This window comes from Oculina patagonica, chromosome 1 (assembly GCF_052425735.1).
Source record: "Oculina patagonica isolate OP01 chromosome 1, crgOcupat, whole genome shotgun sequence".
Lineage (NCBI taxonomy): Eukaryota > Metazoa > Cnidaria > Anthozoa > Scleractinia > Oculinidae > Oculina > Oculina patagonica.
In genome coordinates this window covers 6,172,242-6,185,725 of record NC_135758.1, presented here as the reverse complement: position 1 = coordinate 6,185,725, position 13,484 = coordinate 6,172,242, and the positions used below count along the sequence as shown (strand labels likewise).

Sequence of the window (13,484 nt, the reverse complement as noted above, 5' to 3'; positions counted from 1 at the left end):
TCTGTAAAAATGGCCCGGATGAAAACTCATTATAAGTTTATACTTTAAAAATTCAATCTGTCTTCCTTCTAAGTTGAAGTTGTCAGTTTATCATAGCAAAAATATACTTAATATATTCATCAATTCTTTTAATGACTGAGTTTCTAGCCAGCTCGTCGACTGTAGGTTTTGCGGACATTGGGCACCCTGCTGGAGTGACAAAGTCATTATCCACGAGACCGGCTCTGCAGTGAAAGTTCGAGTTCCACTGTTAAAGTAGGAGTGATTTTTTCTGCTGTTTCGATTCTGTGCCATATACATGGCGTTCCTGAAGCAAGCAGTCAAGCTAGGATATGTAAAAACTGTCCTATTGTTGGAAATAAAGACAAGAAGCGATATTATTTGAAAATTTAAAGTTTATTTGCCATTACTCAATTAACTTATTATAAGTTATAATATTTGGCTCGTTTAACTTTTAACTTTAAATATACCCAATTCAATGCAAGTGGACTCTAATTAAAGTAACAACATGAAGCAATTGAGTTGCTTTAGAATCCTTGTTTACGGAAAATAAGCCCACTTTATGACAACATTATGAACAGTGAAATAACTGCATGAGACATTTTGTAAAGCCTTGAAATAGAAGGAAAAAAAACTATACTATTGCATGTGCTCCAAACATATACACATCCTCCTGTCACTACCGCGAGGTTTTCCACGTGCCATTTATGGCAGTGGTTATAAATAAGAAATATTTTATTCTGTTAAATATATTTTCAATTCCTCATTGATACAAAAAGCACACATTTTAGTAATAAGTTACAGCAACCCGAAATGATGAAGGGGTCACATTGTCGTGGTTTAAGACTATGTACAAACATTTTGGTTGACTCGATTTTCGAGATGTAAATTAAAGTTCTATACGAATGCTGATAGATATTGTGACCTTGCAGGCCAATAAGCTCTAATATGCGTTGCTGTGCAAAAATAATTAACGATGTTGTCAATCAATTCTACCTCAAGGAGGTGTGTAATGCATTTTCAAAGTCAGTTTTTGATAGCCTGAGAGAACTAAGAGAAGTTGATGAGGGCTGCAAAACAAACCATATTTGTTTTCTGTCGATTTTGAATACTGCTAAATTCGGCTAAGCTTACACCAAACAAGTGAAGCTAGCCAGGTTCAAGTGTTTTAGATGACATTTTACTCTACTGATTGTCTAGCTGACATTCAGAATATTTTAATTTCTCAGTTTTAAAGTATTAATTTTGAAAGGTTCACTCGCACCTTTAAACCTTTATATTTTCATCACAAGATGGAGTCATCAACTGCATGGAAATACTAACTATAATTACAAGACAATTAAAGCCGACTATATATATTGTCAATGTCATTGTCATAAACTAAGCAGTCTTGCTTCCATCGGCTAGTGAATGCGAGGTACTGTGTTGTTTCGCTTTGTATCTCAAATTCTCGATACTTGTTCTGCGAAATTCTTGGGTTTCCGGAGTGTTGTGAGCGCTCTTCAGAAATGGTGGCATTCCTGGTCTGGCGTACTGTCTGTACAAGTGGTGCGTGTACATTGCAGCTGGTGAAAGTCCGGCAACATTGAGATGAGCCCCAAGGGGACCATATGGACTTGGTGCAGTTGCGTAAGGAGACAAAAGGCTTAGGGCTGGGACGTGTGGATGCCATCTTTCCACTCCTGAAGCAAATGGATGTGCGCCTGAATGAACGTGTGGAATATCTTGGAGAGCTCTGTAGTCGTTTGATGGGCCATAAAGATATGTGGGGCTTTCGCGTCCCATGGACTTTTCTCGCTTCCTCCATTTCGCTCGTCTGTTTTGGAACCACACCTGGAATAAATTGAGACAATTATTCTTACTTCCAAAGAATTTTTTAAAAAAAATACTTTATTCTTGTAGAAATACATCTTGTTTTGTAAGAAATTTGAGACAGTGCCAGTGAGTGGATTAGCGAGTGAAAGGAGAAGGAAGGCGGAAGACGGAGGCAAGCAGAGGCGAGGAGAAGAAAGGCAACGTGTAGGCAGACGAACAATTAAACAAGTATAAATTAGCAATATCCGTTCATTCAATTAACCTTTTCTTTTATTACTAAAATATTTTTTTCTTCTAAACTTATGCTTATCGCTGAGCCTTTTTGACTATTCGTGGTGGTTTTAGTGAAAAAAAAATTGGAGAAAACAAGCGCATTGCTTAACTGCACACGAAGTTAGTCAGTAAGTCGGGTGGCAACGTATCAAAACGCACAACCCTGAACCACAAGTCAACAAATCCATAAATACCAGAGGCAATTAACAGCAACTGGTAGCCAAAACGCTACTTATAAACGCCATTTATACCGCTTTCAATGACAATTACTTTAATTCTTGCTTTGCCTAACCAGTTTGCAGCTGTCGTAAACAATGAACGCCCCACGTCCATTGTTGAAGCATTGTTCGAGAAACGCCATTTCAACACTATAATGTTCTTTGTTGAACGAGCTAGAAATTCGAGACGTTTAAAACAATTAACGTCTTTGATGGCAAAAGAGCTTGATAAACTTTTCCTTTTGAAAATAAAATAAATAACATATGTACAATCAAACTTTCAGGTACCACAAGTTTATAAAAAAAATTCAAAGAGCACTCTCGATGTTTTCCTTTCTTTGATATGAAGTCTAGTCAACCAGTAATGAACGGTGTTTTTTTGTTTGCCTGTTTTGGTGTATCACCTATCCAGTGAATTAACCATGTTAATCTCATTGTAGGAAAGCACAGTTCGGGTACCTGGCGTATTTTCAAAATATATACATATCACTTTATAGACAAAAACGAAGAACCGAAAAACCGCGTGCTTACAAATACCATGCTTTCGGCACGTGTCTAGTAGGATGAAACCACATGTATAAAATGTATAATCAACGCTTACTGACAAGCAATTAGCTGACAGGTTGTAAAAAGCACGATGCTTCCAGAGATTCTTGAAAAGAAAGTCTGTGTTCATAATAATTGACTCACAAAAATTGGTTATAGCTAACTGAAGAAATTGTCCCTGTATTAAACGCCATCGCCATCCCTGCCCCTGATAAAGGAAACACCCTTAAACGAATTTAATTTTAGTCACCATTTTTAAGTGCTTCTAAGAAGTATTCACTTTTGAATAATAGGAATGATAAATACGTGTCGAAATACGAAACTGCTTTCAAAATATTTTTTTTTATGTTTCCACTATATTTGCATTTGAGTCCCACATTTGAAAACATTCAAATGTAATAAATAAGATAAATGGTGTTGCTATCAATTGAAGCCGATAATAGTTGTGGGAAACGGCTCTAAGGTACATTAAAGGCTTAATAAAATCCCTTAATTTGTTTAATATATTTATCATTACAGAAACATTGTTTTAGTATGAGAAACGATTGCGAGAAACTGTCTCTTCATTTGGACTTTAATGATAGTAAGGTTTCAGACTTGACAGGGTACTAAGATTAATTGGAAAATACATTAAATTTCTAAACAGGAAACGACAGCTATTTCAGTACCAATAAATTGTCTTGACTGTCTATCGTGTTTCAATCTATACAAAGATAAAATTTGAAACTGAGGTAACTAGACCTCCATTATGACTTGCTCACAATCATTCCAGAACAAATTTACAGTTTTTTTCTAAGAATTCTAAAATAAAAAACAAAGCAAATGACTTGTTTGAATCACAGAATTTAGGAAATGGTTTTAGCTTCGATCACTCGGGTGTATGTAGAAATTAGACTTGTATTTCACAAACGCGCGAAAGCAAGCATGGGTTTGTCTGTATAGAGCATTTCAAACACCTAGCCTTTAAGTCAAAACACTCAGAAGAGACCTGCATAGGTGCACGTCCAACATGTTCAAAAAAGATTCGATTTTCTTTGAAAACACCCGACCTTTCCGTGCATTTTCTTTTTTATCTCAGGATAGAAAATTCTCTAATTGAATTATTAAAATGATTTTGGCAAGTTCGTTAATAAAAACAATTTTATCGCACTGTAACACAATTCAAAAGATATATAGTGTGTGGATGATATATGGCTATGTGTTAAAAAGCTATTTTGCCAAAGATGTTTATCTAATAACTTATATTTTGCATCACCTAAATCTCGTTTTCAATGCAATAAACGCGATTCTTGTTGGAATGAAAGAGACACTTAGACAGAGAGAAAAATGGATAAGGATAGCATCAAATGGATAGTACAGTATAATTGGTTGTCATTTGAATTCGTGTGGGTGAAATTAAAAGTAAAGGACTTGAAGCGAGCGACGAAAGCACTGCTAAATGAATTCACGGAAAATCTGATTTTGTGCTGATAAAGTGTGTAATTAAAATTCTTTTCAACTACTTATTATGTAGCTTATCTTTAAAATTTGCCACAAGCCTTTTAGCTTAAGCTGAAATCAATATTTGGGGTTTCATTAACAACATCCGATCAAGATACACCTTGTCATTTTAATTTCTCGTCGAAACTAGGAGTGGCTTGTTGAGATAAAAGATTTGATTTCGCAACCTACTTTTTGTTATCGAAAACATTAAAAAAATCCCTGGATGGAAAGATGTGAAAGGTGTTTTTATTTATGTTATGTATTCTAAAGGCTGCTAAACTATCAACTGATGCCCACAGATGTTGGACTTTGTCTGAGTAATTTTGCCTTCCGGCAAACTGACTAAGTGTGATCAATTTTGAATATAAATGAACTCGCTAAGACACGCAAACGAAGGAGTAACTCTTTCGGCAACATAAATTATTGTATCTTGTTTTGAAAATTAAAAACGCAAATATTAGCAGTCAGAGACATTTCGAGCCATCTAATTAACTAAACTAATCGCGTTATTTTAAATTCACCGCTGATGAGTGGAGTTAAAACAGTAGCGTGAACTGAACGACATTGTTTTTTTGTCCATCGAGCTTCTCCAAAGCGTGTGTTTACCGCGAGTTATGAAAACAGAATGAGTACAATTAATAAAAGAGTCTGAACTAACCAGTCAACAAAAATTCTCCAGAATACTGTCATGTTTAACTTTATTACTTTTCACAAACAACATCAATTTTTACAACAATTGTGCTAAAACTTATATACAACCAATCAACTTTTTTCAAACTAATCCCTCTGTTTGCCAAACTGAATTTGTCTGTTTTCCTTTGCATTTTTAGCACAATTTAATTTTAGTGAATAAGGTATTTCACATTCTGAAAAAAAAAATAACGCAGAAGAGGGAAAAACGTTTCACCAACTTCACTGAACCACAACGGTGAATTCAATGGAAAGAATGTACACAGTCATGCAACTTCTTAAGAGTGAAAATGTAAATATAAACTTTGGAATTTCAAAGCTAGAGTGATGAATGTTTCCTTGATTGTTGTGAAAGTTTCCACTTGGCCTTATCTCTCTTTTTTATTCAGTTGTACTAAGTTTATTTCGTTTGACTTCATTACAATGGCATAAAAAAGCGTAGAAAGCAAGAGGTTATTCGTAATTAAGTCTTTCAATTTCCCATCAAAAACCCCCTCGGGCAATAGTTATTTTTATGAAAGCGTCGCCCCATTGAAATCATTATAAAGGGAGCCTGGCTTGTTCAAAAGGTCCTGTGCTAATTGCCAATTCTAGTGTCGACGTCATGTTTAATTATCCACTTTGTCTTCAAGGCTGTTCAATATAACCCATTAATACGACAAAATAATTGCACCAATTGTGTTGTCTTTGTATACATATTCACTTAAAATGCAATTTACAGTGGTTAATAGCGTTTCGTCAGAGCCCCAAAATGAATTCAGTCCGCTAGCAAGAATGAGTCGCTCTGCTCGAGACACTATCATTACAATCCGATAAAAACGTTTTGTTTCAATATATTAATTACCTTACAAACATGTTTTCAAGCGCAAACGTTTAACTGTCATTTAACAAAAAAGCTTTGCTACACTGATTTACAAGCCGACAAATGAATGTAAATTTTAATATCTTTGAAATTTCACAAAACCTTCCGAAATTTAATTACATGGCATAAAAATGTCACAACAGAAGCTTAGCTTCTGTTGTCTTGCTCATCTTGAGAAAGCCGCGGTTCGAACCAAATTACATTGTTAAATCTGTCTTTCGCTTTCAAGCCCTGAACTCGTTAGCTTTCAGTGTATTTTTCACTTTCAAGTTACATTTCGCTTGTTAGCGCGATCTACGCTCATGTTCGGGCGTAACCGAGTGGTTAAGACCCGCGTGGAGAACGCGCAACTCTATTCACCATCCCTGCTATCTTTTGCCATTACCTGCTATTCAGGCGGTTCTTTTCTCCCTTTACATCAGCAACTTCAAGAAATGTAATTACCATAACCTGTTGATAAGTGGCTCTCGTGCTAGCTTACAAACTGCGAGTTTTCTGCGCATTCAAAAAGGCGGTTTTCAGTGTTGCTTCACACGCGCTCTCAAAATGAGCAAAACGTAAGATGAATGCAAACGTCGAAATAACTTACATTTTTAAATTTTCGAAACTACTTTGTAATTCGCTAAAATAACAATAAAAGCGAGGAGCTGTTACTCCACTAGCTTGTTTTCACCAATATAATTGATAAAACAAAGGCTTTCCGACTGTATCACAGCTATTCAATCGCAAAGTTTAAATATTGTTGCATTCTCGGAAATGATGGTTTGGGCGCCACGCAACGATGACAAAAGGCCGTTCCCTGTAACACTGCTTCATAATTTTCTTTTTTATTCTATGTAGTCGGCTTAAAATATTAAACAAACCACGGGAAAATGAATATGAGGAATAAAATGCACAGTCAGCCGCGAAAACCACGAGTTGACAGCGTTGATTTATCACGTTCACATCACTGATGGCCGAGTTAGCACATGAAACATGTTCGCGCCGCCTCGCACCGCCTCTTACTGCGACTACTAGTGAATTGCCGATTAACAACAAAGATTACGCTGTCAGTCGCTTCGCCCAGAAAAAGTCTTCGAACCTCATTTACCCGTTAAAATACAGAACTAGACATAAATAATTAAAAAAACCTTAAGACTTACTTGTACTCTTGCTTCGCTCAAGTCCAGCCTCAAGGCTAGCTCTTCTCTTGTGAATACGTCGGGATATTGCGTTTTCTCAAAAGCGCGCTCTAGTTGATGAAGTTGGTACGTTGTAAATGTAGTGCGACTTCGACGCATTTTTCTCGGCTTGCCATCATTCTCGTCAAGGTCGTCTTCATCTTTGCTTCCTTTCTCGTCGCCCACACTTAACTCATCTGAGAAATGAAAAATTAAGTGGGTAAATGACCGAGTAGCTACCACGTTAACAAGGTTTACACATTGCAGAAGTTCTACTTGTTTTTAAATACTGCCGCACGTGAATTTGTAATTATTGGCATCGCAGTGAGGACAAATAAAGCTCGCTAAGCAAACACAGTGTTCCGAGAGCTAACAGCGGTTCAACCACGAAAATGATACGTTCACGGCTAGAATTGAAAGTGAAGCAAACATTTCCTCCTTGATAACAACGACGAAATTAAAGTTTAAACACGAAATTAGCACCTCATCTGTTACGCTACGCTATGTTTGCTGAGCGTTGAGTGAAAAGAGAAAACTAGCGCATTGAAATTCCTTGAGTAAACTGAGTCAAGTGTGTCATAAGATTGTAATATCAATTTGAAAGTGAACGAGGTAATGGTTTATTTAATTACCTTCGTCGTCGCTAGAATTTCTTGACAGCTTGCCTTCTTGGTCAAAGGCGTCTTCTTGTTTGGGTTTTGGCCTTCGATCGTGAGTGCCGAGAATCATATCGATCGTGTAGCCTTTACTCGATGCTTGAATCAAGGCAGACTCTATTGAGTGTTCCGCTCCAATTTTCTCTCCTTTCTCCTTCTTCTCCGCGTAAACCATGCTCGGTCGAGTAACAGAATCCATAATCAGCCTACGTTCACTCCGTTAACCAAGTCGAGTGTCTGTCTGTTCCAAGGAGTAGCCTCGTCTTTAGTAATTTTTATTTGAAAAGAAAAGTTAGATTAATGCAGATTTTATATTTGCCCCTAATCTTCGTCCTTTGTTAGTTAATCAAAATGACCGACTGTCATAGTTTTAATCAATGTTTATTTGTTCAAACAAAGGCCTCAAAATAAATAGGCCATTCCAATCGACCAATCAGAGCACCGCGTTATGATTAAGGCGATATTAACAATATAATACTTAAGTTTGTTTGTTCCTTTGGCCCCCATGGTCCCCTCTTAACACTATTCCACCCAGGAAGTTGATAAAATGTATTTGTGTCATCGTCTTGTTGTCTTAATTCTTCTTATTACATGTTAATAGCTTCTGAGTGGCGAAGGTAAAATTGACGCCACACAGTCGAGGTTGCGTATCTCCGGAATTTCAACAACGCGGCCATTTGACGAGATTTCGCACTTGAGAACTCAACAGGCAACGTCTTTGACCGCAGTATGGTGATTAAAAAGACTCCATAATACAATTAACGCTCAATAAAGATTATTAAAATGTCTGTGTAGCCATGGATATCTTAACACCTCGCTCGTTGTTTTACTAAAGCAATAGGGTTAATAAATTAATTAAATTTCGGTCGAGGCCAATTTGACTTGGTAGTACGTGATTGGATATTCAAAATTTGACTGGATGAAATGCGGACTGTATCAAGCATTGCGACTGAGATAAACTCAGCGATTATTCAATGGAGCAAGCATGACACAGCACGCAGCAACTCTACTGGAAATCAAGAGCAAACTGCGACCTTCATTATACGCACAAAATGTTTATCATAGTTTTAATTTCAAGCTGCGAAAGTACAAAAGGCTTATTCTTCACAGGATTGCACGATTTCTAAGTCCTCTTTTCGCTTTTTGTTCTGGGAGGTGTGCAAAAACGCTAATGTATTCGTAACTTTCTAATTAAAGAACAATCCGCTGTGTGGAGAAAACAATTGCTTTGCAAATTAAATGAATACGGATAAAGAAGTCCGCTGGAATATTTCAAAGATAACTAATTAATTATAGCCTTGGGCAAGTCAGTTGTTTATCTTTGTCGAAACCAAAGCGTGTTTTTACTCAGTATTCGTTGGTTAATGGCCTATTTAAATAACTATTAGAACCTGATTTCTTTTGCGTCATTTCGTAGGCACTCGAAACCAAAAACGCAACTTGCCGCACATCCACCCATTTATGATCAGTATACAACTAACCACAGGGCTTTACAAACACAAGGGAACCTTTATGTGGTTGGCTTTTAGAGGTTTTGTTTATTGTATCTTTTCAATGCCTTCTTACGCTTGAAAAGTAGAATATTGCATCGCTACTTAACGTGGATTACATTGGTTGAACATTGCCTGGAGCGAAGTTTAACCATTGTGATAAGAACACAAAAGAGGCTATCCGGAATGGCGCCTAAATTTGCTCGATCTCATGAGCTATTTTCCGCTCGTCTCGCACGTTTCCTGATAACAAGCACGTTATTAGCTTGATAAAAGAAGATTCAGGAATTTCTGCTTCCTTAAAATTACTACCCTACTCACGTAGGGTTTATAACTTTGTAACCTTTTCGAGAGTCATTTCCCCCTTCTACACCTATTTTTGTACAGCTCTCAAAAACTGATGATCGTGTCATGAAAAAAACATCACTTAGCAAGCCACTTGATGTTTGGCCTTCAGTTCATGGTAGAGAATAAACTAAGTGGACAAAGAGAGATAAATAATAGGTCAGAGACAACAACCAATATAAAACAAGACACTAATATATGGATGCTTTCAATAACCGAGTCACAATATTGCATTTTGGGCAAAGGTTATCGTACGGTTTGGAAAGAATTCAACAGCCCTATTTTGTTCAATTTATAGGCAATTACTAAATTAGAAAAATAATTTATACAAGTCACCAACGGGGAGAGGTGTTTCGTATCCAAAACAGTGCAAAATTGAAGTTATGCACAGAAGAAGATTGTGGAATTCCTTTAACACAAAAGAAATAATTTTAAACAATTAAGGACTCGAAACTTACCCAACAGAAAGAGCGGGTTCTAGCTTTTTTATAGCCTAACTGTTATGAAGCACGCATTTGTTTAAGTATTTATGGTAAATACTTTTTCTCTTAACAAATAGTGTCAAAGAATTTTTCGAGGTTATAAGTCCCATATTACACGATTTCAACACGACGAGGCGTGTACAGTTCCAAGGCAGTCTTTCCATCTTACGTCATCAAAGTTCTTCAAAATAACTTTAGGAGAAGATAAAGTGCCCTTCAATGGAATGCATGTATTTTTAAAACATAACGTCGAACTCTACGCCCACCCTTGAACTAGAAATGGAGATAAAATTGCTAGTTTTATACATGTATATATTTTACCCATTTTCATTAGGCCGGGTTGCCAAACGTTTTTCATTGAATGGTAAATTACCGGGTTGACCTATAGCTCGCAAAGGTAACTTTACTGCGGAAATCTTTGTTCTTTTTTAGTATAAAGGTTGACTATGAGTTTGTAAGACCAGCACAGTGATAAGAATTTAAGTTCCTAACATCAAAATAATTGTTTAAAAATCACAAATATCATCTATCTTAGAAAAAGATACATGCATGCAGTTACATCAGGGCCGTCCGAGTTGTTTCCAAGGTCGTCTAACGCCCTTATTGCAAGGTAAAAGTTATTTTACATTCGCTACAGGAACAAGGAAGATGTTGCAGCAACTTTAAGTTGTTGAAATTTAAAATTAAACTGTCTCGCCAATGAACAAAACAAGGAACGACTCACATCCGTTTAATTAGGGTGCTTTCAAAACAACCATATTAAAATACCTGAGGCTTCAACCACTAAATTCAGTATCGGTAGCAAGGAGAATTTATCTAGAAATTTTACTTTCGTCGAAAACAATTCAGAAAATGAAAGCAAATTGAATGGAACATTGCTGCAGACGACCACAAATGTTTCTATTTCAGTTAATTATCAATGACTGACTTTTTGATTGGCTCAGCAAAACCTCACGATTAACTGAAAAGGCCAGTCCTTTATTAACAACTGAGGAATTTGTCTCTCTTGAAATAAAAGTTTTAGAAATTTTCTCTTCTATGACCCTGCGACAACATTTTAGGGATTTCATTTAAAGATCTATTTAACAAATGTATTTAAGCACTAAGTAAACATAAATTTACGGGATTAACACTTAGGAGGCTGACTTGATAAGGAAACTAAAAGAGTCATACACTAATTCTAATCAGGTGAACTGAATTAGATTGAAGTGACTAATGTTTGAATGATTTCCGAGCGCGCGTGTGTCAAAGCTCCCTTGCCCACTGTCTGCCGAGTCATCATTACAGAGTATTGTTCGAATGACGTGTGGTTAAAGTGATTAGTGTCTTTAATTGTTTATATGACGCAAATAAGCGGGCCCTCAGGAAATTCTGGACACATTAGAAATTTATTGCTGTTTTTATGATTTATTCGCTGTTAACTGGGACACCACACGACGTTTTAATTGTGCGCGATGTTACCTCTCCTAAAGAATCATGCGTTAACTTCAGCACTACCCATACGAAGTCAGTCGGGAACTTAAATGCACCTGTGTTGATAATTAAAAGATTAACAACACAAGTTTAAAACCCACAACATTGCGGAAAAGTTTATTAATGATGTATATTGATCGTCTAAGTTTGAAGCATTCCGCCGCGCTTGATTCAAAGCACTGACAAAGAACTAAGGAAATGATATTATCGGCGTGGTTTTGAACGCGAATAATTGCGAATCACTTTAATTAAGTTCTGTTGATGCACGCGTTTCTGCAAAGTCACGAAAGTTTCGAAAGTTTTGGTTAGTATTGATCTAAAGACATTTAAGTGTTCTATTATTACGTAACAAGAAACTTGACGTAGTAAACTTTGGATTAACTAAGCCTTTTTGTTATAAAGAACAATTCTATCCGGTCTTTGAACATGACATGCAAACATGCAAACGTTTAGACAAAACTTGCAGAAACGAAGAACAATATCTAAACTAGTGAAGATTTGGAATTTTGGATACAAGTGGTCCTTCTTTTATCGAAAAATGTTATGCGGAGCATTAAACCTATATAAACTTTGTCTCTAAATATAACATGTTTGTCTCTATTTCTCACTGATTGAAACTTTCAACACGGAAAACCACACTGGTCAATATTTGACGTAGCTTTGTTATCCGCTCGAAGGAAACCTCGTGACGGACCGCATGAAGGATTCTTCGTTTATTTTAACATTAAATATTGACTTGTGCTTTTTAAAGATGTTTCATCACAAACAACTGACATCAAATATTGATTGAACGTGCCAGGAACTTCGTTTAGATGACGCTTGAAATCCCGGCGCCCACGAACTCCTCCGTTTAAGCACGACTAAAATGACTTGAATTCAGTCGTTTTTATTCGCGTCTCACCACATATACGGGCGAATATATCAACCGGCACTTTGTTTGACGCGCCGCCTAGAGCCACTAATTTTGTGGGCAAACTGGGCATGCAAGACCGCTTGGTTAAACAAAATACCAAAGGCGGATACAAATACAAAAACATAACGGTTTATTTTGAGTAATGATTTTTCTTCTAGAATATAAGTCGGTCGGTGATAGAATGATAGATCATCGACGAATTTACTGAAAAGTGGACTGTTATTTCTGATGTCGCATTGTCAAACTCATTTTTAAAATTTTTTACCGCACGCAAACTATGGGGAGAATTCGAAGCTTGTGACGGTCAATTTTGTGAGATTTTACTTGACTTTTGTACGGTCGCATATCATTGTGAGGGGCGCGGTGACCAATGCCACTGTGTTGTGTTTTAAATTGAGAAAGATGCTTTACTCTCAGAATGCCTCTGTCTCTGTATAAATAGGAAGAGGTGAATTGTTAGGGAAACCTAACGAAAATGCTGTTGAATTCATTGCTATCCATCCAAGCGAAAGTACTACTAGTCATTCCATCGATTTCTTCCAATTGCTGGGATTACATTAGATATGTCATTAAAAACGAGAACAAGGCTGGTACCAGATAAAAATTTCAAAAGTTCCCCGGGTCCACAGTGAAGTTATTACTCCACTGAATTCAATTTTCAACGCGTAATTTCCCGTTACTAATCTCCTTTGTAGAAAACTTCTCAAACAGGAGGGCGGTTGTATACAATATTAAAACTAAGAATTTGTTGTCCCTGACTATAAATTGCAAGGAAATTGGGTGTTTCGGTTAAAATACTGTAACCTTATTCAGCAATCATCAAACGGCGTCCAGATGTAAATGAGGTATTTTTTTAAGGCGCGCAAGTAATACTGTATATGCGCTATAAAATATTTCCATCTATTCGGGCAATTCTCAATAAACTATTTTTTCAGCCATACCCAAAATTTCCCACGTTCGACTGGTAATGCCTAAAACAAAGGAAAATGGATGCTAAGTGATCAGTTTTATTCTTTGATCCTAAGAACGGTTGGGTTGGTTATACATTCGTTAGCCATTAAAGGAGAAATATTTAAGAT

At 36.6% G+C, this 13,484-nt stretch overlaps 1 protein-coding gene across 1 annotated transcript; it reads right to left on the bottom strand.

The window, feature by feature from the left end:
- Positions 1 to 385: 385 nt before the first annotated feature.
- On the bottom strand, positions 386 to 8,770 carry LOC144653537 (homeobox protein aristaless-like 4). The gene is made up of 3 exons (XM_078513552.1): positions 7,679 to 8,770; positions 7,029 to 7,243; positions 386 to 1,833 (listed from the first exon to the last, which is right to left on the bottom strand). Exons 1-3 carry the CDS (start codon positions 7,899 to 7,901, stop codon positions 1,381 to 1,383), a joined length of 891 nt encoding a protein of 296 aa, XP_078369678.1. The 5' UTR covers positions 7,902 to 8,770; the 3' UTR covers positions 386 to 1,380.
- Between the last annotated feature and the right edge of the window lie 4,714 nt (positions 8,771 to 13,484).